A 24,221-nucleotide genomic window follows, 5' to 3' on the forward strand; every position below is an offset into this window, starting at 1 on the left:
ATTCGAGCAGAGATATGCGTGAAGAAGGCTGCAAACGGTGGAAGGGTTTGGAAGGAAGGAAGGGCAAGAAGCCGTAACAACATCATCTCGAAATCAGCTAATATCGATTTGGTTAGCGCATAGCTGAAGTCTTGGCATGGGTGCCTTCTCAGACAAGGCTCATTCTTCCCTTGAACGGAATATACAACACCACAGGATGGTTGAGAACGGCTAGGCATGTGCTGCGTCGGATAGTGAGGCTAGCAGAGCTCAATTGAGAAAGAGTGGTTGCTAGGTGAGATGGCGAAAGAGAAAAAGGCCAAAGGCTCGATGCCAAACAAAAACGTCCATCTGAGGCTCTCCTTCCTACATCAGGCGGCATCATATCTCGCACATAATGCTGGCGGACCTGCTGAGCTTCGCGGCAACGAGGAGACTGACGCCAACTCGAGGTCTGTCAAGCGCCCGCGGCCACACACCGCTCAAACAAGGCATCTACTCAGCCACATGAAAGGTGTGAGCCGAAAATCAGTCATAAGGCTTCAGAAGGATGTCAAGCGCACAGTTTGCAAAGGTTGTGATCAGCTCTTAGACGATCAGTCGTCTACTCGTACAGTCGAGAACAAGAGCAAAGGTGGTGCAAAGCCATGGGCCAGCGTCCTCGTCGTGAAGTGCAATACATGTGGTACAGCGAAGCGCTTTCCGACATAATAAGCAGAAGGAGAACATCGAGAAGAATGGAAGCAAGGCAGTCTCCGCACCCAACGTTTGAACGTCTTCTTCTAGTTCGTGGGTAACTGCAGTACTTGGCAGTTCGGTTTAGAGCGAAGCTTGTGCCACAGGGACAAGAAGATTTTGAGGCAGAATCGCAGTCCAGAGTTTGTTCATATCATCGCAACGCAGAAGAGCTTCGAACGCATGCACAGGTAGCAGGCTCGATTCATTGATTCATGACATATGTCGTCTCGGGCAATTCGCTCGCTCCATACTCACGTAGCGATCCTGGCTCCTTCCACTTAAGTAAAGATCAATCTCGTTACGCCTGTACATGAACCAAAAGACCCTCAAATGACCAACGCCTCGCTTTTGACCAAGCCTTGAACCCAGAATATATCGTACATGATCCTCCAATGTTCCATCAGATTCCTGCCGTGAGGCGTCTCCGGTTTATATCGCAAGTAATACATTATGCTGAAAGAGTAGTATGTGATGCATGAGTGTACCAGCATCGGTTTATGGATAGATGTGGTTATGCCTCATGATAGATGGGGTCTTATAGATAGTGTTGCAGGTGTACTGTGTTTCGGTAATCGTCTTATCGTCGGCTGGAGGTAGGAGGCTTGCCGCCCGATCGTGCCATGGCTATGTTGTCGAGTCGCCCGCCCGCCTGGTCGCATTTCACTCGCAAGGCTTTGATCTTTTTGCAGACGCCAACCACCTTCGCCATTTCTTCATCAAACTCGTCAAGTCTGGCCATAAGTTTCTTTGTCCTCTCTATCTCACGGTCCGCTCCTTGTATAGTGTTGCCGGCTCCGCGAGATGCATTCTGTGTGGATTCATCTATTTGATCTTCGAGCTACAGAGACATATTAGTGCGCTGAGTCGGAAACAGCGGTAAAGGACGGGGACTCACGTGCTGTATGCGTGCCTGGATTCCGCGCACCATACTATTCAAAGCACTCTCGATCCGGCCAAGACTGGTGGAATCCATCGTGATTCGTCCCTGTATGCTGTGGCTGCTAGCAGCACTGGCGGCTCTCGAGCTAGGCTGAGAGTGCCTACTGGTGCCGCGACCTCGGTCTGCCATTGTAGCGCTTCCTGCTCGACTTTGTGCTGCAATTTCTTGACTTTGTCTCAATATCAGCAACTCTGATTGTGTAAATCCCAATTGGCTGTCTGGTATGGAACCCGCAGTGGACATGGACGTTCAAGTCCGGGCAGTATCACACCAGCCAGAGCCAATGCTGAAGTGTGAAGGCTCGTGATCGAATGCCTCGGTCGTTGTATTGACATAACAATGCGGTTTCCAGCGCTGATAGGTCTGTTGCGATGTCCTCTCAGAAGTGATTAAACAGGATCTGAAAGGCGATAGGGCTGCGTGATATGGGCGTAGGGGTGAGCCTGGTCATGGTAGCAAGCAGACCCAAGCAGCGCATTCGACAGAGTCTCGGGCGCTTGAGGTTTGGATGGTGGTGTTCTAATTTTCTGGAGTCCGAAACGGCTAACGGGAGGGAAGTGGGCGAGTCGCGGGCGGGTAGAGACGAGAGTGTCGGGAAACGAAATCTCAAACGAGGATGGATATGGGTAGGACGGAAGAGGATGAGCGGCAGCGGCAATGGCAGTGGCGGTCACAGTATCGAGGCTTGTGAGGTTGATGTCGAGAAAAACGCCCACTGGGCTGTTTCATCGCCCGCGACAAAGAAGCAGAATTTGAGCAGGACGATGCGCCCGCGGAAAGGGGAGGTCGAAGGGTCACACCAACGATGGCTCGACGCCTGAGTGCAGATGATAGAAGCCTTGCAGCTGTTCAAAGCAAATAAAGAGAGTGCATATGCAGCTGTGATGGTAGCGTGTTGAAGCGTGGGAGAGATCCCTCTGAGTGGTGGGCTGTGGCCATGGCGCCCCCCATCAGAGACATCAGAGCCTCCGTCAGCCAGTGGCAGGACGCAGATTAGGCGGGGTTGTCGTGCAGTGCCTTTTAAGTTGAGCTTGTGATGCTCGTGCTCGTCTGAGCGTTGCGACTGCAGCAAAAGTTAAAGCACAGCAGAAACGTGTTTTGCAACTTGCTCTCACCACAAGGCAACTCTAAGGCAGGTGTGATTATAACGGGCAGGTGCAGTTTCAGTGCATGCCTGGAGCTCTTGTCGTGAACGAACCATAGCGAGGTGCCTGAGCAACTTCAACTCAGACGGCCGACTCGCCCGCTCCTGCCATGTTCAAGTTTTGTGTGAGGTTCACGAAGAGGCAGATCGTCAAATTATTTGCTGCTGAATCAGGCACTGCTCGTGGCCAGTCTATCAACCACATCGTGAACCAACAGTGCCCCCACAAAACAATCGATAACCTCCCACCCGTGACCCAGTCGTCGTACTACACCAAAGAGCCGGTCGTGCATTTTGACAGGTCCAAATTTCCATCACATCTGCATTGCCGTGCCCTAATGCGACGCAGACACCTGCCATCGCCCTAATTGCGACGACAAGTTACGTACATCCAGGTAGTGGCCAAACCACGGGCCATACTTCTTGATATCTCTCTGTCTAAGCTGATCACGCTCCTTTTGACTCAAACCAAACATGGCCAAAGACAAAGAGCGCTCCGTCAACCCAGCCCAGCAGCAACGAAAAGCCGAAAAAGCCAAAGCCCTAAAAAAGAGCAAAGCTGATCTCCAAGCCCGGCGCAATGAGAAATTAGCAAAGCGCAATCCGGAGCGCATACAACGGCAAATCGACGACCTCAAAGCGCTCGAAGCAGGAGGAGACATTAAGCCGCGAGAGAAAGCAATACTAGCAGACCTGGAAAGAGACCTCAAAGCTGTACACAAAGCAAAGGAAGCACTCGGACAACCAGTCCAACCACCACGACCTCAGCACCCTCGAGACCGAGATGGACCACCGAGCACGCTCGGCAAGAGACGCCACGATGGCCAGCGCAAATACGACAACAGGAGAGAACACTCAGGCAGTGACACCGAGGACTCAGTCCGCAACATTCCCTGGCCGCGAGATACACCTCCACCCGTCCCGAGAGAATTCAGACGCAACAGGAACCAGGAAACCGCACAATTCGGCGAGCGAACACATCAAGCTCCAGCCAAACCAGCCGAAGTGAAAACAACATACGAAAGCGCACCTCAAATCCGCGATCTGAAGAAAGAGGCTGTGGCCAGATTCGTGCCCAACGTCGTCAAGCGGAAACAAGAAGCCGTCAAGGGCTACGGCGGACAACTCCTCGAGCCAGAAGAATTAGATAGGCTGGAGAAAGAAGGCTACATCAAAGCGCAAGAGGCCGGTACAGGCACAGAAACAGCAGAAAGAGAATCACAACCAAAGTTCTCAAGCTATAACCCCAAAGTACCCGATGATCTACAACGTCTCAGAGCTGAAGAAGAGGCTTTCGAGAAAGAGTTAGCCATGGGAGCTGTGGACCACGGTGGTGAAGACACAAATATGGACAAGGAAGACGAAGAACAAGATAAGGGCAGAGCCAAAGAAGAAACACCCAACCCAGCATCTCGGCTGATGCCCTCACGCCAGGTCGAGATGGAAGAGGTAGAAGATGAAGACTTGTGACCTGCGCTAGGAGCTGAGTAGCTGGCCAGCAGCAGAATATCCAGTTCCCAGAACATAAAGAATCACAATACCTGTCATCATTTATGCAAGTCAAAGCTCAGCCTGAGCGCGGGTGAGGACGATCATTCTCCCCTTCACGACTTGACCGACGTCGTCGTGGCATGCATTGTGGCCTCAGGTTGCTGACGCGACAACGTTACCTGCCAACAAGCGGCATCCATGCGCATCTTTTGTTCTGCACTGTTCTGCTCTGTTGTACCAGCTGGTGCTGCTGTATGGGCGTTCAGCACATCTGAATCGACGGATCCAGTTTTTATTTGTTTGCTCGAATATGAACCACGCGACGAGGAGACACGGTACATGATAAGAAAAATCTTGTAGTCTGAAGTAATATGAATTCTTTTCATCGTCTCTTCTATACACCTCATGTCTCATTTCATGGTTGGCCGTGCTTCTTGCACACCCACCCTCCTGAACCACCACACAAAAGAAACTCTTCACTCCTCTCTATACAAAGCAGTAGCCGTATCTAGGCCTGCTATCCAAGCCAAACCAATCCGAAGCTCCCGAACGCCTCGCCCTGATGTCAAAAGCATAATGTAAACTCCTCTAAACGACGTCCATCATCTTGTGAATCGTCGCTTCCTCTTGCTCGTCATATCATCACCACCCTCATCTAATATGCAAGCTGTGTCACCGGAAATGCCTACCAGGCAAACTCCTAATATCAATCTGCCTCTTCAAGAACGGACTAGGCATAGCATCATCCCCCAATACCTCTGGATCCCAAACAGGAACAGGTGGCAACTCTTTCTCCACGACCCTGATGCCCTTCATACCAGGAGCCGACTCACACGCACTCATCGGTCGTCCACCAGCTCTGGCCTGCGCAAGCTCCACTCGCGTCCGTCCTGCGACAAGATTGACTTGTGCTGCACCGTCGGTGAGACCTGCTCGGGCTGAGGCGAGTTTCGACTGGAGTTTCGTGCTGGTGAAGCCTGCGCCTGTATTTGTGATTGTTGCGGCGCGGCGGATCGGGGATGTGCTGCCGTTGTTCTGAGTAGCTGTGGAGGCTTGAAGCGCGTTTTCGGCTGCTAGATCACCTCGACTCGGGATCTTGCTGAGGCGGCGCTGTCTTGATGACTGTGTGGGACTTGTGGGCTTCCGGCCAAGATCACCTTCTGTGGCTGATCGCGGTATCTGGCTCGGTTGTTGTGTTTGTGCGGCGGCCGCAAAGCCAGCTCGGAGGTTAGCCGCTGTGCCTGAGCTGCCTGTGGTAGGAAAGAGATTAGGCTTCGTGACCAGACGGCCCATGCTCGCGATGGTGTGCTGTCTCTGCAAGCCGCCAGGTCGAGCCTTTGACGGCAAAGGGTTCACTGGAGGTGGCATCTTGAACGGGTCGGTGTTCTGCATCTTTGGTCGTGTCGGACTAGGCAGATCAGGTACGAACTCATCATCTGAGTCGTCGAAGTCATTCTCCTTGTCCTCGAGATCATCGTCGGGAACGGCCAGTCGAGCTTTATTCGTAGCTATTTTGCTGAACAGATTCTTGCCACTTAGCTGGTTTGTGTCGATAGTCTGCCGCCTTGGTGAGAGATTCAGAGACGATATTGATACTGGGGACGGGTCAGCCATATGTATGTCGACTGGTGAATCAAAGGTTGTCTTCGATCGTGCAAAAGGTGTCTTGGTTTTCTTTGGGGGAATAGGTCTCGTAGTCGATGTTGATGGCGAATGTATGGATAGATCGGATAGTTCTGTGAGGTCGGTCGTATTCGTCCAATCAGTCTCAGCTGTGGTTGTCGATGATGAATGGTGGTTTGGTTGCTGTTCTTTGCCCACCCCTGAAGGATTTACATTCTCCTTCAGCATATTGGATGAGGTGGTGCACGTATGTTTGGCCAATTGTTCCTTGACTCTTTTGGAGACTTCTTCGTCGAACTGTAGTCTCAATGTGGTAAACTTGCTCTGGTACTCGACTTCGACTTGACGATCGATCTCGAGCCGGGCTTTGACTTCCCACTCTCGCCGTAGTTGTGACTCTAGATCCGCCTTCATGGTGATCTTGTCAGCTTCGAGAACAGCAATGTGCTCTTCGGCTCGCTTGAGCCTCTCCATCAGCATCTCCTTCTCGGACGACACAGATCTGGTGAGTCTGATGCACTCTTGTTGCTTTCGCGCCATCCATACGAAAGGATGGTTGATAAGTGTCTCCGTGTCGGGACGGTACATTGGATTGGTAGATAGGCAGCTCTTGATCACACCACTCAATTCCTTTGAATAGTCCTTCGGTAAAGGCGCGACCTCTCCCTTCCGAATTTTGTTCACGAGCTGCAGGTGAGTTTGCGCGTTAAATGGTGGCTCGAGAGTGCAGAGCTCATGCATGATGCATCCAACTGCCCAGATATCCGACTTGAGGGTGTATCTTTCCGCTGCGCATATTTCTGGGGACATGTAGAATGGTGTTCCAACGTACGTGGAAGCGAAGTCATGGGACTGCATGAGCTTGGACAGTCCAAAATCTCCTAGCTTTACTGCTTTGTCCCCGTCAAGGAAGATGTTCTCGGGTTTCAGGTCTCGGTGGAGAATGGTCGGGTTCGTTCGGCTTGCGATAAGTCTCGAGTCTGCTGGTCGAGCAGAGTTTCCAGGCTCTGGTGGGTCGACACCATAATGGCATCGATAAAGTGCAGCCAGGAGCTGACTGAGTATTCTCCATACGAAGTCCTCCTTTGCCAGCTTTCCTTTCTGCTTGAGTTCCTTGATCACACCTCCAAGATCACCGCCGCCGCAGTATTCCATGTACATGTACAACTCTTGCGTCTGCTTGATGTGGTCTCTGTGGATGTACTCAACGATGTTTGGGTGCTTCAGAGATGAGAGTATGTTTAGCTCTGCCGTCAATTGGTCTCGTTCTTTGGAGGACATCTTGAGGTAGTTGATCTCTTTTCGACATAATATCTATAGACTGTTAGCTGTGTTCTAGCGTTCCGGAACGGACACTCACCCTGTTGTCAGCTTTCCTTTTCACCCTTCTTATTATGCCGAAAGCACCACGTCCTAGTGTACTGTTAGCAAGCGTTCATGTCCTAAATGAAAAGCACGTACCAATGACTTCCAACACCTCATACTTATCCGTGTCCACTGGTACCAACGCCATGTTGTCGTGATGAAGGCGCGGTCAGCTATGAAGCTATTGTCAATGTTGACTGAATATTGCACAAGGTGATCAAAGAACTCGAAAGGATGTCTGTCGTGGGAAGTCTAAAGTCTGGACGCGAGGCCGTAACTGGGCTACAGGTCGCATGAACCTGTAGACCCGATGCGGCCTAGTCAACAAAAGTGAACGTTGCTAGGCAACCAACCCGCCGCAATGACGTACATTGCATCGCCAGCGACAGCGACTGTGAAGTTCGCCCTTTGTTAGGCCTTGAGTGTTGTACTTTTAGTCGTTTGGCTCTTTGTTTGCCTTCACTCATATCGACGTGTCTGTGCCAATCGTTGGAACCTGAGTCGTACGTGCTCATGCAGCTTCGCGATTCGGAGTGCCGACAAATTACCGCGTCACCTACACAGGGTTCTGAATAAAAATGCAAGTGCCCACCTTCAGGGCAGTCGTCCATGGTCGGAGGGCCCGATAGCAGCACGATGCCATGATCACCGACAGTATCGTGAGCCCACAGACACTTGCACTCGGAACATAGTTTCTGTCGTCAAGATTTCGGTGCGATGCTGTAACCTGTTGCCTTCCACGATGATGTCCCTGGACGGTGTAAGAATGTGTCGACCATGGTGAACTCACTCGTGGTAAGTCAATGTCGTGAAACTAACGCTGTTGATGAAGACCTGTGAAAGACCAATAGAAGACATCAAGAGGCATACGATGTGTAGTTTTGCTCGATGGTCACGGCATCGGAGAAAGAAGTTGAGAGTGCGGGGAAATCAGCAAGTCACTGCTTGATGCTCGACAGGAAGGAACCACCATGCCGTGTCCGGACCACGAGGCAAGTACCGCCGGCTATGAGAGCGTCGAAGCTACTAACCACGTCTAACGGCTCGACAACTCGGATTCATAGCCTGTGAACCAGTCGTGATCGGGGCTAACTACGGAGTCGAAGGCCATCTACTTCTCGCCGAGCAGCAACGACTGTATGGTTGAGATCTGATGCACATATTGGGCACACCGGTGGCAGCCCTCGACGGCCAGACAAATTACCTGTCTTTCGGCACGAGCATCTGTGCTTACCGGGTGGGCTGTGTATCACGTTCTCATGTCCTTGTCAAAAATACATTTGCCTCTCTATGTTGGCCATCCTCCTGAGAACCAAAAGTTTCGAGGGCGCATGGATGGCATCTTTGACTTACAGACATATTGACTGAATGATGGTCCGATCTGGGGACGACGTATTCAGGCACCAGCGAACTCAAAGGTCGATCAATTCAGGCAGTTCTGGCAGCTAGCTTGTCTCGGGAAACCAATGTTCTGTGTGCTAGCCCCGCATGAGTACTCACCACGATTGGTGACATTGTGCAACACAGGTAGGAGGAGGAATCATGCCACCCAACCACTGGTTCATAGAGGAAAGGTGCCTCATCCGCATGCTGGTGCTGGTAACCATGAGACGCTGTCAGACTATCCGCCGGACCGCAATGGCCTCATCCATCCCAGGTTCGGCACACTTTCGATTGCTAAAAGCAGTTCAGGTCTCGTCAATCGTGATCTTGTGCATTCCTTAGATAACCGAACCTTAAAACGAAGTATGATCATGTTAGCTAGGATCCTTTGCGTATCTTGACAGTGGCTGATGTGGCCTGATGTTGATTTCACAACTTGCATAGCACCACACAGGTGAGACCGAGGTGGTCTGATCGAATATGCTTGAATGCAAGAAGTGCAGCTGAGCGCCCCTGAGCTTGAGAGACCATAGCTAACATGGCTGATGTTGATGAAAGGCTTTTGCTGAACAAGATGGGACCACCTAAGAACAGCTTTTGGCGTACTGCTTGACGGATGATTGACAGCTCAAGGCCACGTGGTACTCCTAAATTCTACATTATACCAATAAATGCTGTAATTTTGAGTATTTGCCACATTTTCATGCAGCCAAGGCGGTGTATTCCAGCCAGTAAAGACGGCCTAAGGTATAATCCATTTGATATAGGGAACGGGGTACGGATCAATCACCGATTAGGCTAGATTTATACTTAGGAACTTTATTTATTTAATATTTAGTATACTAGCCTCTAGCGTTAACGTGTACTTATATCTAAGTAGGTATAGATATAGTTAAATTATAAAGGTATTCTATCTTAATATTATTCTAAGCTACCTAAATAATAGCCTTATTTTCCTCGTTATTAGTAGTATACTTTAGGAAGTTATTAGTAATCTAGTCTTTTATTATTATCTAAAGATTCTTACTATACTACTACCTTTAAGTAATAAAGCTCGTAGCCTATTTCTTTAAAGGTTATCGATATATACTCGTACATTATACGGATTTTAAGGCGGTCGTCCTTGGTTAATCTCGGGTTACGCTTTCGCTTTTTCTTTACCCTAAGAGGACTCGGCGTTCGTAGAGAGAGAGGAGGGGTACTAGCAATGCGTATAGCATCTTATACTAATATATTATTAGATATTTTAGTGGTTAAGTAGTATGAAGTTTAGAGGGTTATATCGAGGTAAAGGCTGCGATATGATGGAAATTATATTGAGCTATACCTAATTAAGCCTAGTCTAAGGCATTCAGGCATCAGGCTAAGCCTAATAGGACATAACTCCGGCCTCCGACATGTGCAAGGTCTGGGTGGCAAATACTTAAAATTACAGCATCTAATGGTACTTGTCAGGCCAGAAGTCACCATGATTGGCTGAAATGTTTCACCAACCCAAAGTCTAGCTCGCCTGCCATGTGTTCTAGAAGAGCCTGATAAGCTGAACCACGGTACTCATACGGCTTCGAGCCGACGCCTGCGTTCTTGCTTCATAACACAATGCCATACAACTGCTCAATGTCCAAGCAGCAGCGCTTTCGAGAAGTTTTACCGGTGCTCCTCGTTACCGTGGCGAACATGCTCCCAGATCCCCGACGCGTACAAAAATTGACGATAAGGTAGCCGCTTATTCTTGCAGGAATCAATTGGCACCGGCGAAATGTCAACCTTATTGTAGTTCCTTAAGTACTCTAGCGTTGGCACTGATGGTCACGCCAGTTGTGTGCCAACACCATTTTCAAGCTCATCATGCGCGTTGAAGCACGAATCTGGATTCTCGAGTCTCCTCTTTGGGCTCGGATCGGCGGATCCTGGTGACGTCCTGCAGCTAGGATCACCTTCCGATGCAGCTCAACCCGAAAGAGAAGTAGCGGCTGAGATGGCTCTTGCAACGTGGAAAAGTGCAAGTATATTTGCAGTGGCGGAAGGAAACTCTTACACTGGACGAAAAAGTATGTGATGCCAGCTCCTTGAACTCGTTTCAAGCAAGTCTTGGACTGTTTCTACGCATCAACATAGCTTCTCGGTACGCCTCAAGTGCTAGAGATGAGATTTTGCTACCATCAACCTCCTGCAGGAAACGCAATCGACTGCTGCACCGAGAGGAGTCTAGCTGTTTGAGAGCATTCCACTTTCCACCCCGCGTACGATTTCGCTCTGGTGAAGCTCACAGAAAGAAAGACTCATACGCTTTCCAAATGCTGTCTAGCCTTGTCTTGACCAATTTGGCTAAAGTGCAGATCATCCCCATGGTTGCCATGTGGCAGTTTTTCTGTCGATTGACCAGTTCGCGCTTTAGCTTTGTCGGTTCGTACATTAGTGGCGCACTATTCACCCGGGTCACATCTTAATCTGGCTTAACGACGCAGTGTAAGGAGCCACTCTGGTCGGCAAGACAGAATGAGCATCGCTTGCGCGAACTCGGTTGCTTCCCTGCCGTCCTTCGTGTAAGACGTGCGGGAGATTGCTATCGCTTATGCAACGTAACAGAGTTCAAAGAACGTCTCTACAGACGGGTGCTGGCCAGTACGGAAGCTACTCTCATGTGCGAAGCAAGTGCGAGATGACATATTTTGGAAGCCGAAACATGCAGGACAAGCTGAAACGGAAATTGTCCCCTTAGGATGAGATCAGGAGTGGTCTGAGCGTGACCAGCTGATCGCCCGCTAAAGGGATCCCACGTGGCTCCTTTGACTCGTGCGAGTACAGTAACAACTCTTTTTTGCGATAGGGGTGTTTTGCGATATCCGCGCTTTTGAGGTATGAAAAGGCGTAACGCCTGTTTCTACAGTAATAAATTGCGATAACATGCTGTCTGCGATGATCGCAAATTATTAGAGGAAATGCCTCATACGTATCGCAAATGGAAGGTCTAAATCATAGGTTTCCTACCTCTTTTCTATACCTAAAGAGGCCGTTAGACTATCAGTTTCGACCAGATTGAGACAGACTAGTCTACTTTAGGAAGGCTTCGGCTAAGTTGCATGACCTACATATACGATACCTTGCTATTTGCGATATACAAAAGTGGGATATTGAGCATCGTAAAAACGGGTGTTTACTGTATTGTCCACTTGGACCAGCGCCGGCATCTCGGTAACCTCTGACCAACAAATAAAACGGGTTTGGCGGGTGCAGATGTCGTTTGCGGAAAAACGGCTTCATGCAGAGCTCACAGATGGGTTTCTACCCTTCACAAGCGAATCTGGACCCAGTGGTAATGCTAACCGCGTGCACAATAGCGTACGGTATGCAATATTCGTACTAACATGCAACGCTCGACGTCCAGAACGAAAAGAACGATTTGCCTATAATCATCGTGCACAAAGCATCTGTATTACCAAATCTTGCATTGCTGGCTAAGAGTCGCAGATCCGCGAACCAGAGCATCATGTCTTGGTATCTGCGAGGAATGTGACTTCGTGCACGCTATCAATGGCTGGTCGGGGTCTTCTTGCGGCATGGTGAGCACAAGTCTTGCATGGGGTACTTTTATGTCCCGCTGAGCTGAGCATGCCGCGTCTCGGCATGACAGAACTTCACTAGCAAGCAAAGCCATGTGGCTAATCGTCCTGGCGTCTGTAGATCGCACGGTAGATCGACAAGCACAAGCGAGGCTATCCACTCTGGCGTCCGAAATTGGCCGTCTGGGGGTAGATCGGTCGAGCTCTGAAATCATCACAAATTGCTTTCAGATCCTTTCAGAGCCGAAGATCGATGGCTTCGCTAAATATATCCGCTTCAACAAGCCAAGGGTACCTTCCATTTTAGGTCGGTGTCTGTTCGTCGACTTATGAACATACGAAAGTCAACAAATAGCCACTGATAAATCATTCAGCGTCAAGCAGCCAGCACATAAGCGGAGGGGTGTGGCAGCAAGCGGCTGTCTAGCCTGGTTCTCGCATTCGTAAGGAGCCCTGGAGTAACGTCAAACCGTACGAGACATGCATGGACCAAGCCTCTTTCCGCGGCATACCTGGCCGACCTATGCATATGCCCATCGTTTGCTTGCAGCCCCAAAAAGCTTGAACGATGAGCCTTCCTTGAATAAAAGAGTGGACTCTCTTATTAGCGCAACGTCTACACAGTTCAACACGCACAAAAAGTGATGATAGAAATTATACACAAGCTGCTGATCAGATCACTTCCGAGATACCCAGCGCGCACAAGACTCAAGCGAACAGATCGGCAGAAGCAACGAACCTGCAATTACTTGGCTTACCACAGCCCTGCCACATCCACCAGTGCTATTTGCAGAGTTGGCTCTTCCGCTTTGGGCAGCTCCATGTGGTCTCTGATGTGCTCTATACATCAGCATGAACATAGTTAGATGACTTACAGATCCGCCGCGTACTCATCACGTAAAGTGAGCATCTCAGTATTGAGAGGGCCTCTTTTGGAATGGTTGTGTGCGGCCTTATCAGACTTGCGTGACAGCCGAGAGAAGAGAGCCCTTCAGCCACCGTCCTAACCTCTGTGGCGCTTAATGTTTCCGAGAAGAGTGCCAGTCGCGTGGTAGGCCCTCATCGGACTATGTAACGCCAATCAGAAGCGAAGTTGACCGTTTGCCCTCGTGGCATGATGCGAGGTCGTGTTGAGTGCTTCCTTTGGCGGCGCTGTACCTGCCGAGATCCATGAAGCCAATCGTTAGTTGTGGTATGTAACATCGGCACGCCTTGTCCTCTGGGCCATCAATATGTCCAAGCATACCCACACTGATCTTCGTCTTGTCTGCACATCACCGAACCTTACTCGTCTACGTATCCATCAAATTCATCCCATCACGTTGCACCCTTCCCTCGCTTCGGCCCACGCTTTTCCCTAACAGTCTCGATGTCACGATTTCTTTCAAAACCAGGTAGGGGATCGCTTACTCGGGTAGATTCAATATCCAGAATGAGAAAGCCTTCTGAAGAGAGATTCAACCCAACGGCCTGGTTACATAATTCTGGTACTGTACCCTTCGTTTGCTCGCTCTTGATCTCCTTCTTTGCTACTTCGGTGTAATCTCTGGAGGCTACACCTCTTTCTGCAAGGATACAGTGCACCTGACTTCTGTACGCAATAATCACTACGAGTCATTCAGAACAGGATTGATTGGGGCCATCCTTTCCGGTCACCTCTTTTGCAGAGCTCAAAGCTGCTCCTGCCTTTGAAAACTATTATCACCAACGTCACTCCTCGCCATAGACCCGCAGGACACAAGTACGAACTTCAACCTAAACCTTTACGTTGCCCACCACCTGTGCTCTGCTTCAGCACTTTCTACAACTTACATACCGACCTCGAATTGGATTTAGCTTCAAGCACTTGGGGAACCATATTACGTTCAACCCATCACGAAGGCGCCACCGTTTACTTAGCATTGTGCTTTCACTAAAAGTTAATTTACGGACAAACAAATTGTCATTTTGACTGCGTGCATGGTAGTCCTACTATGGCAGCAGTATTATCACCAAGGTCGCTCTTATTCCCTCACAACATCCTACACGACCATATAGACTCTCCATCGTATACAAGAATGGAACGAAATACACCACCTAGACCGTCTCTACCATCCATATCAAGCCTGATAGAAGACGTTGACAAGCAATCAGAGAACGGTAAGCTCTTCAATGTGACACCACTCATTGTGTCCTGACTAATAGTAGACGTAGCACCAACAAGGTCCCCAAACCTTGACCAACAGAGAAGGATCTCAGCAGGATCGCATAGGCAACCACGTACGCCAGACAGGGTCTCTTTCACGGGCAGTCCGAGAAATGGCATGCCCCCAACACCGCCTTTACCTGGTACCTCAAGCTTCGACTTCACCCCGAAGCCTACAGTTTCTCCAGCGACCAATGGCAACACGCAAAATGGCTACCTTCCACGAAGTCCGGCAACCACAAATCCAGAAGCGTATGCGCAACAGAGATCATCCTATCCACCAGTTCCAGAACCAACGCATTGGAGCAATTCCGGGTCACCGAGGTCGTCGCGACGAGCGTCTGGCGAATCCTCAGAAGCACAACACAATGGTGCTGTCACCTCCGAATCGAGCTATCCAGACCCTTCGGAAAGTGCTTCGCCCTACCCAGGACTAGCACAGCAAAGACCTCTGCCAGCAAACTTTCCTCCTCCGGTCCCTTCGCCAGGCCAACAGCTGCCGCCAATCGACCCTCAGATGGCCCCAACACATTATCAGCATCATCACCATTATCCTGTCACTAACTCATCCGCCTATCCTCAGAGCACGGACCGGTACCAATGTCCCACTTGTCACAAAGCTTTCTCGCGACCAAGTTCCTTGAAAATCCACACCTACTCCCACACTGGAGAGAAACCATTCAAATGTAAATTTGAAGGATGTGGCAAATACTTCAGCGTACGAAGCAACATGAAGAGACATGAGAAGGGCTGTCACGGGGTGGAAACTTCCAGTGCTGGCGGTAACAGTCCGAAGGCGAGCTGAAACACTTTCATATCTTTATAGGAGGCGTATTGCAGGCATACATATGGGAGTGCATTATTGCTACGATTACGACTGGATGTGTACCTGGTATTCAGGTGTTTCTAAGGGTATGGTCAAACAGTGACCTGGATCAAAAGTCGTTCTAGCATGGCGTAGGTGGATTTCTCGTCGCATGGCTTGTGCTTTATTATACCATGCAAAGCTGTCTGGGGTAGCATGACTGGGTATGGAAGTATTACAGTTTCTCGACTTCAGTTGAGGTCGACAATATCAACGCTTCCTTCGTCCTTGAACTTTCTACCAACATCGCAGACGTGTCGGCAATCAAGCCGTGCTTCGTATTCACGAAAGCCACATAAGTCAAGCAGATGTAGACTACTCACCAAAACTGACCATCCTTGTTCCACTTTTTCTTTCGAGCATATCTATTGGCTCTCGCCATGGTCTGCCTCTGCTGTCCTGACTCGTATTTTTGCCAAGTTATGTGCACGTTGCGAGCAATTCATGGCTAATCAAATATCACACAACTGCCTGCCGCAGTACAAGACCCCCAACCCTGTTCGACGTCTTCACAGATCGTCTTCTGAGCAATTCCAAGCATGAATTCCCTCTCGGCAGCGGGAGCCCGGCAGCGTGCCATTCAACAACTGGAAGTACGATGGGAGACTTCCTAAGGGCACCTCCTTGGTCGGGGATTGTGGCTGGAGTGCGATAGATCGCCGTTGGTCCTAACCCAAAGGGCAAGCGTACATCATCGCGATCCAGACCAACGGTGCACCACGAAATTAGCCTTCCAAGTCCTGCGCCAATGCATGAATCATGTCATTATTATTGTTACTATTGCACGAGCAGGGCATGTACTGTAGTAAACCTTTCTTCGTCCTTCCTAGCAATCGTGATAGGACAAGCCTACTATCCGAGCCCTCGCGCACACTCGGCAGGGTGTCTAGGCATTTGTGAAGTTCAACTATTTGTCTTCGGAGCCGCCCGGCCCAACCTTGATCTGCGTTCTTACGGGACATCTTCCGCTCAGGCTACGTATCAACCTTTGTCAGTCACGAACCGGAAGTCGCATGCTTACGAGTGCTCTTTCAAGACTCTTGACAAGGACACAGACCGGAGAAATGAGACCCGGAATGGACGGACAACACTCTTAGTTTCAAAGCGTCGAGCCGATGCAAAGCGATATTCGAATTGTCAAGCCCTGTTTTCTTCACACCTCAGTTGTGCGGCACAGCGCTTAAATTATGCGTGTTGGCACTCTTGTGCCGTCCAGCCGCTGAAACGAGCTCCAGCCAAGCAAGCGACAAGGCACAATGAACCGACGAAGCAAACAGAAGGTCAAATTAAGCTGAGCAGGATCGACAGCAGAAGTGCAAACAAACGTCAAGCGACAAGACAACATTGTCGATCATCCTCCTGGATCTGCTGATCTGCTGATCTGCACGGCACAGTTGGCACGTTCTCAAAGGAGCCACAGCCAAGCCTGGATCGACAAGGATCTAGGCTAAATCGTGCCGTTTCTGCCACGCTTTTCGAGCAAACATGCCATTTTAAGTTATGCTTCGGCGCATAATGATACCCAGAAGAATGCGGTGACATCTCTTTCGGTTCATTCCGAGCGATCTGCGAAGCTTAAAGTTGCTAACCACCGAGACAGACGGACATTTACCCTTTTAGGAAGGCACAGCACCTTGCGGAAGCTGCGCGTCGATCCTGCGTTACTAACTTCGATAGCGAGACGCACCGCCTCAGCATAAGCCAGGTCGATCAAGCCACAAATACTACTACGGAGTTGATCTTCTACTCGTGATAGCAACATACCGTAAAAATGCTGCCGTTCACGCATCACTGTTGTGGTCTTTATTGCCGCCGACACTGTGACCTGCACAACATGATCACGTGGATCATGTTTGTATGTGGTCACAATCATTGTCAGCAAAGAGGTTGAATGCTTTTCAGCACTCAGCTTCGTACACTGACCAACGACATCGAGCCGGTATAAGAATGGCTTGCTTTCAGCATGCACAAAGCGTATGGAAGACTCGGCCCCTTCGGCTAGTTGAAAGTCAGACCTATACTCGGCATCGGTTTCATTGCATCATTTATGTGCCAACTCGAGCAATCACAATCACCACCATGCTTCCGCAAAAGCTTCTCCATAAACCACCGAAGTACTTTGGGTTTCACAGGCTCACCCAACCAACATCAACCCAGCCGCCGAGCCATACAAATGATCAGTGACACGAATCGTGGCATCGACGTCGATGCCGGCAGAGAGTTTCCCGACGTCCACCCGGCCCAACTACTCATGAGTTATGTTTATGATCACGAGCAAGGCAGCGAACAATCTGTAGTGTACACAGGGAGTCCTATCGCGTACGGTACTGCCCCTCTGGATCGGATGCGATGTAGGTATATAGGCTGCTGATGCTGATGATACGATCAACAGGCCTTTGCACGAGAGCTGTCTCGATTGTCTCGTTGTCTTTAGCACTGACAAATACAGAAAGAAGCGTTCGCCAGCAGCTTCTGGTGTTACTATCAGGCCGCCAGTGAGATACATCGGGATTTGGGAGAAGAGATGCATAATCTCATGCATCTCTCGTGCTCGTTTTGATGAGCTGTTGGTGGGATTGAGGATTGCCTGTCACTGACGAGCATCTTCAGCACTCTCTCCCTTGTACTGGCCCGAGGCTAAACACCGTTGTCTGAGTTCACTTCATAATGCAGACGAGCGTGGTTGGAAACGCGATCACTGATGTTGGGCACGAAACTGGCAGAGCCAATCTGGCTTCGATGAGCCCGTATATTGTAGGTTGGAGTTATGGTACCATTTACGATAGCGGGCTTGGTACCTGCTGTAGAGAATGGCTCGCAGGCAATGGCGCTCGTTTTGCCTAGTCTGACGAGCTTCATTCCTCAGGTGGTATGGCCGAACTACAGACAAGAGCCTCTTCCTGAATGACATGCCCGTCGTGTCTGTCCAGATGGACAATCCGTCCGTCTCCGGATTTCCTTCCATATTACCCTTGGTTTCAAGGCCTACCACCCTACAGAAATCACCCTCTTCCCGTGGCATTACTAATTCAGTCAGAGCTACTCGTCCGCCAGCCAGATGTCGTTCCATAGATTCCATTCCTGCGGTGACAGGTTGCGACCGTACTGCCAAATCATATCTTTATTGATGTCGATGTGAGGTCTAGGTGAAGGAAGGTACGCGGGCCAGCGGACAAGCGTCGGTCGAAACTGCACGTGCTGGCTTGGCGTTCTGAGTCGAGCTTCATTTGAGCTTCAAGAGAACATACCTCTCCTTCCTCGTTACCGCTGCCGGCGTTAAGCACCCTTTTCAACCATATTGCCTCCCTGTAAGGTGTTACAACCAGACTACTTTCGTTTTGAAGGTCTGAGAATGAATGTTTGGTGTATCCAGCAGGGCATGCCTCTCTGCCTTATTATGGCACCCCGGAGCAACAGTCCATTGGTACTAAGCATTGCAACAAGAGGTTGCGCCTCTTCTAGATCAAACTTGTAATCTCTGTGCGGACACAGGCGCCAGAAAAGCAACGAGCGTTCACAGGACCCATCATGGTTGGAAAAATGGCGAGTGACCAATGCCTGCCATGACTATCATACAGAAGGAGATGCCTACTATGGGCCACGTGCAGATCCGCAAAAAGGCTGACGGGCTAGATCTTGCACGACATCGAATTGACCATCTAATCGCAGCTCACAGCCTCGTCACTTGTGTTCCTACCTCCATGGCTGAGAGATAGCACGGTTAGCAAAGAGCATGTAGACTGCCATAATCGAAGGTTACTACCACCAATTCTGCACCTGACGCTGCGATTTGGGCCAGGGAGTTGCCGAGTGAAACAGGCAACGTAGGCATGTCATACAGACACCCATGAACGGAACATGGTACTGGTGGGAGGTAGCTCTTCAGGATTGTGGCATGCATAGATACACGACACACGCCGCATTTGGAGGATGGCGGCATATGGAGGTTATTGTTGGTACACATGGTCTTTGTGTTGATTGATGTTCACATGTGAATGTGCACTCACTCACATCCATCTCGGAGGGCTGTGCCTGGCATGAATGACTGCCATCCTGCACTATTGCTAATTTTTTCTGCGACTACATAAACACACCGCCCCCATAATCTCCCATCCATCATTCTTCTTCTACACAATTGTATTGTCTACCACATCTTGTTGAACCTTTTGGATCTACTCACAGATACAAACATTTCAGATCGTCTCGGTATGTTTGCCCTCATGCTGCTCCATCCACCACTCTTGATTCTCTCATTCATACCTGTTCTCAACACGCAACTGACATAAAACAGATCTCACCAGTACTTCACAGATCCATAACAAAACACAACCACATATCTCGCATCCACGTTCGCGATGGCACCACCAGCTGCTGATCAGGATGCCTTCTTGGCCTGCTGCTTCCGACATATGGAGGAAAAGCCAAAGGTCAACTTTAAAGAAGTCGCTACAGAACTGGGCATGAGCGTTGGCGGCGCACAGTAAGTTCATCCTTCAGCCATAATGTGACTATGACTTGCGTGCGGATCATCGTGTGCAGGATTTAGCTACATTCGCAGTTCGATGTCGTATTCTCCACGACAACCTTCGCTTACGTCGACTTTGCATCACATACTGACATCTACTAGAAACAAATTCCGCGCTCTCATGAAGTCATTTGAGACCAACGACCCAGCAAAGAAACCCGATTCCGGCAAAGAAGACAAGAAGCCCGCTAAGGCCAAGGCCAAAGCCGCTCCAGCCAAAACCACCGGCAAGCGCAAGGCACTTGCAGTCAAGGAGGAAGTCCCAAGCACCTCAGATGCCGAAGAGGTCGACGGCGCAGCTAACGTCAAAGCTGAAGACGATGAGGAGGAAGCCGAGCCAGATGCCTCACCCAAGAAGAAGCAGAAGACTACCGCCGCCAAACCGAAGAAGTCTGCATCTGCCGCCACTTCTGATGCCGAAGTCAACGATACTGAAGATGGTGCTACCGAGGAGGCACCAGCCAAGCCGAAGAAGGAGACAAAGGCCGCTGCTGCGAAGAAGGGCACAGCCAAGAAGGTCAAGAAGAGTGAAGAAAAGGTTGAGGATGAGGCTAGTGGTGATGATGCTGAGGCTCCCACTGAGAAGAAGGAAGCCGTCAAGAAACCTGCCGCTAAGCCCCGAGGTAAGGCTGCAAAGGCGAAGAAGGACGCCGAAGCTGAGAAGGCAGATGAGGAGGGCGAAGCTGGTTCTGGTGCTGAGGAGAAGAAAGAACCTGCCAAGAAGCCTGCTGCTAAGCCAAGAGGCAAAGCTGCTGTTGCTGCCAAAGCTAAGAAAGATGCCGAAGCCGAGAAGGAAGGTGCTAACGATGATAACGACAATGAAGCCCTCAACTCGGACGCCGAAGAAAAGAAACCAGCAGCAAAGAAGCCAGCTGCCAAACCGAGAGGCAAAGCCGCCAAAGCAAAGAAGGATGCTGAGGCTGCAGCAGAGGCAGAGGCCGAAGCTGAGAAAGACACCGCCACCGATGCCAAAAACAAGGACCAGGAGAAAGACAACTCAGGCTCCGACACCGAAGTCCCAGCACCAAAACCAGCATCAAAGCCCAAGGCCAAAGGCGCTCACTCCCGACAAGCCTCCACAGCATCCAAAGCCTCTGACACGAAAGTCGAAGTCGTCATCCCTCCTCGGGCTTCTGCAAGATCTACCAAGTCTAATAAGTCGAACAACAGCATGCCCACTGTGAAGGAACATGTTGAGAACGAGGACGCCGACAAGCCAATGGAAGATGTCGATGGTGATGATATTGCTGGCGCTGAGGGCGAAGATGGTGATGAGGTCATGGGTGGTGATGATGAGAAGCCGAATGAGGATGAGATCTAGAGGGACTTGTCCGAGGTGTCTACTAAGTTCTTGCTTAGCAAGGTCTGCTAGGCGGCTTTGATCCATTCTGCCTAGTGGTGACATCTTCATTTGGCATATGGGTGTACATGTGGTATCTGGTGGTTGGTGTTTCCTGACATTTGGGATATGGTAGCAGGCATATGGTTGGTGCCTTGAAGGGTGTTTTGCTTGGTTGAGTGTTTTTGGCGCAATGGTTCATGGGCGAGAAACGAATCAAATATTAGAGCGGCGCTTGAAATCTGTGCCTAACAAGGAATGTGCATACGAGCATGGTGAAGGGCACGGTATCGTGCTTCAAGAATGGAAATTGTTTGACATTGATCATGAAATCTTTAGGATAATCAACGCATTCAATCCATTGATCATGAATAGCCGCCCTGATCTGTAACCTAGCGTAGTGGACAAGCACATTCTATTGCTAATGGCTATCTTCACCATTGGGTCCTCAAAGTCTCCACTGTTTAGACAAGCAGCACCCATTAGCGAATACTACCTCGCAAGCCTTGCGTTACCGCTCACAGCATCACTTCCCACTTGGCGCCTCAGTAGGCAACCCATCCAAATCAAACACAACCGACCCGGTCTCCCACGTAATTGTATACCTCCCTGTCTCCTCGTCAAACTTCGAGGCTATGAGTTCAAAGATATTGTTGTAGGGCTTTGACGTGCACGTGCACTTCTCGATCAGAAAGGGTCGGTTGTGAGACCATTCGAGGTTATAGGTTTTGGATCTGCAGGAATGAACTTGCTGGGGATTGGGCTGCTTAGATGAAGATCTGAATCTGCTGAGGAGTTTCCTAAGGAAGCTCGAGGGGACTGGTGTTATGGGTTCTGGTGGTAGGTCATAGACAACTTCGGTGTTGGTGCGACTCTGAGAGCATGGTGTAGCAGGAGCTGCGGTCTGGAAGTTCTCCAATGTAATGGTCTCCTGCGTTGTAGGTTCCTTGGTGATATCTGCGTCCTGCCGACCCTCATCTGATAGGACCTGCTCACCGAAAGGCTCTGCCATTACCGAATGGTCTGGCTCAGGCACCGCAGAGTGAGCATATGACTCTACACCCGAATCGCTGCGACATTTCGGACAGTCGTATTTGAATTTGGTGATTCGTGCGCCGTAGTAGTTTGTGGTGATATCTGGTTCGGCACATAATTCGCCTTTCTCGATGGCTTGTTCGCAACAGATCATCTCTTCGCATTCGTGGGATTTACAGATGATCCTGCACGTGGGGCAATAGGGCGCTTGGTAGAGGTATCTCTGACACATGGCGCTGTACTATGGAAATGTTGCCATCGAAGTTAGGAGATGGTCAATGATCTCAGGGTGTGCTTGCGAGAACTGTTCGGATGTTATAAGATCGGCCAACCATCCTGTGTTTGTATATCATGACTGTGACCAGTCGTGGATTCAGAACTACGATTTCTTCATCCATCGGCTTGCTTGGTCAAGCCTTGGTACTTCGTGGTCGGCTATGACGATAAAGCCGATGGAAAACAGACAGGTTCGGGTCCTTCCGCAAATGCTAGGCCGGTGTGGAATACATGACTTCGTCGTCGTTTCAGTCATACGGAGATGACCAACATCCAGAACGACTCCTGTGCGCTGCTTCAGTTATGTTTATTAGGCGTCGTTTGCGGCGGAGGAAAACAATATATTCATTCGGCGGCCACTGTCGAGTATCACAAGCGACTGTTGCGTTCGGTTTGCCGAAGGACGACACAAATAATGGTTAGCGACTCATGCCTAGCCAGAATCATGATCTCGTGAGTGGGTAAGCAATCAGGTCGGAACTAGAAGACAAGGTAAGTGCGGTGGTTGAGAAAGTAATAACGCTATTTGCTCATAGTAGCTCAACCTCAGCTCCATTAATTCAACTTAGCCCTTGGTAACAATATCCGTGAAGCAGGATGAATCATCCTTGGCTCAGGTCGGCTGGCTGCTTCGCCCATCAGGAACTTACACCAGGCCGGGAAAGCTGCGATGCTGAGTCTGTCCAGATGAAAGGAGAGTAGACCAATAATCAGTAAAGCGATGAAATCCTACTGATGAAGGCTGTGAAACATAAAGATGGAATTGATCTTGCTTTGCTCAAGCTTATCATGCAGCACGCCTGCAAAACAATATCCATTCCCACATGGCTGGTCAACAGCTCTGCCAAAACAGGAGCACTTCTCGATAAGTAGTGAGTGATTGTGCTCCCTTTCCAGCTCGTATGCTTGCAGTGCAATCATCATGCGTGCAACTAGCCTCCTGCCGGTGACCCGTCGGTTGCAGACTCAAGCTTATAAGAGTCCCGGCAAGATAGGGTCTCCCAAAGATGTACCTCTGCGTCGAAAGTGGCAGATATCGCAGGGGCAATTGTTGCATTCGGGTCTGTGGAGCGGGTCGACGTCTGAGTTGTCAATGCTTGGACCGTTGCTGCGACGTCCTCTGGACTGACTGCTTTGACGACCTGCTGAATTGCTCAGGGAAGGAGAAGTCAGAGTTCCGTAACCATCAAGGCCAAAAGTATCGTCCCAATTCTCGCTGTCAACAGCTGTTACACTGCGATCAGTGCTGTAAGCCCGTCGATCGTTTGACTGGTCGTGGTTTGGTCGACTGCGCCCTCTAGCAGGGTAAGATGACGAGGTACTGTTGTAGCTGTGCGGATCCGTGTCCTCATCCAAAGAAGAATCGTCGCGGCTGTTGGTGCTGTACGCAAACCGATCGCGCCTGACAGGCCTCGTGGCATTGCAAACTTCACATTCAGCTTGATCAGCAGATCTCGCCCCTTTGCGTTCTGTGTTCATATCTCGAGTGCGGCACCTCCTCTGGATCAGTGCGGCCAGCTGACAATACTTCACTTCTTTTTCTGACGGGCCTATGATTCGTCGACATCGGCGGCAGTGTGGTGGTGATCGGATAATTTTGATACACATGGTGGCTGACAATGATTTCAACACTGTAAGTATGGGGGATCGCAGGATGCTAATGCAGGGAACGAGATGAAGCAAAGCATACACGAGAAGGCACGATTTTATACCTCCGAAGCCACCAACGACGCTTTCGTATCACTGTCTGTAAGACCAAATGGCAGAGAG

General features: G+C 50.0%; 6 protein-coding genes across 6 annotated transcripts; 4 read left to right on the top strand and 2 right to left on the bottom strand.

Annotated features, from left to right (window-relative positions):
* Positions 1-279: 279 nt before the first annotated feature.
* PMZ80_006031 (uncharacterized protein) lies at positions 280-690 on the top strand (the record flags this gene model as incomplete). The annotated part of the gene is made up of 1 exon (XM_064874446.1): positions 280-690. One exon carries the CDS (start codon positions 280-282, stop codon positions 688-690), a length of 411 nt encoding a protein of 136 aa, XP_064730168.1.
* Positions 691-3,275: 2,585 nt separating this feature from the next.
* PMZ80_006032 (uncharacterized protein) lies at positions 3,276-4,271 on the top strand (the record flags this gene model as incomplete). Its single annotated transcript, XM_064874447.1, has 1 exon — positions 3,276-4,271. One exon carries the CDS (start codon positions 3,276-3,278, stop codon positions 4,269-4,271), a length of 996 nt encoding a protein of 331 aa, XP_064730169.1.
* Positions 4,272-4,964: 693 nt separating this feature from the next.
* On the bottom strand, positions 4,965-7,428 carry KIN3 (G2-specific serine/threonine protein kinase; the record flags this gene model as incomplete). Its single annotated transcript, XM_064874448.1, has 3 exons — positions 4,965-7,229; positions 7,276-7,328; positions 7,377-7,428. 3 exons carry the CDS (start codon positions 7,426-7,428, stop codon positions 4,965-4,967), a joined length of 2,370 nt encoding a protein of 789 aa, XP_064730170.1.
* A 6,855-nt stretch (positions 7,429-14,283) lies between these two features.
* Positions 14,284-15,216, top strand: PMZ80_006034 (uncharacterized protein; the record flags this gene model as incomplete). Its single annotated transcript, XM_064874449.1, has 2 exons — positions 14,284-14,365; positions 14,420-15,216. 2 exons carry the CDS (start codon positions 14,284-14,286, stop codon positions 15,214-15,216), a joined length of 879 nt encoding a protein of 292 aa, XP_064730171.1.
* A 4,415-nt stretch (positions 15,217-19,631) lies between these two features.
* On the top strand, positions 19,632-21,122 carry PMZ80_006035 (uncharacterized protein; the record flags this gene model as incomplete). The annotated part of the gene is made up of 2 exons (XM_064874450.1): positions 19,632-19,756; positions 19,904-21,122. 2 exons carry the CDS (start codon positions 19,632-19,634, stop codon positions 21,120-21,122), a joined length of 1,344 nt encoding a protein of 447 aa, XP_064730172.1.
* Positions 21,123-21,666: 544 nt separating this feature from the next.
* Positions 21,667-22,329, bottom strand: PMZ80_006036 (uncharacterized protein; the record flags this gene model as incomplete). Its single annotated transcript, XM_064874451.1, has 1 exon — positions 21,667-22,329. One exon carries the CDS (start codon positions 22,327-22,329, stop codon positions 21,667-21,669), a length of 663 nt encoding a protein of 220 aa, XP_064730173.1.
* Between the last annotated feature and the right edge of the window lie 1,892 nt (positions 22,330-24,221).

The sequence above is a fragment of the Knufia obscura genome (assembly GCF_036327395.1).
Source record: "Knufia obscura strain CCFEE 5817 isolate CBS 148926 chromosome Unknown scaffold_6, whole genome shotgun sequence".
Lineage (NCBI taxonomy): Eukaryota > Fungi > Ascomycota > Eurotiomycetes > Chaetothyriales > Trichomeriaceae > Knufia > Knufia obscura.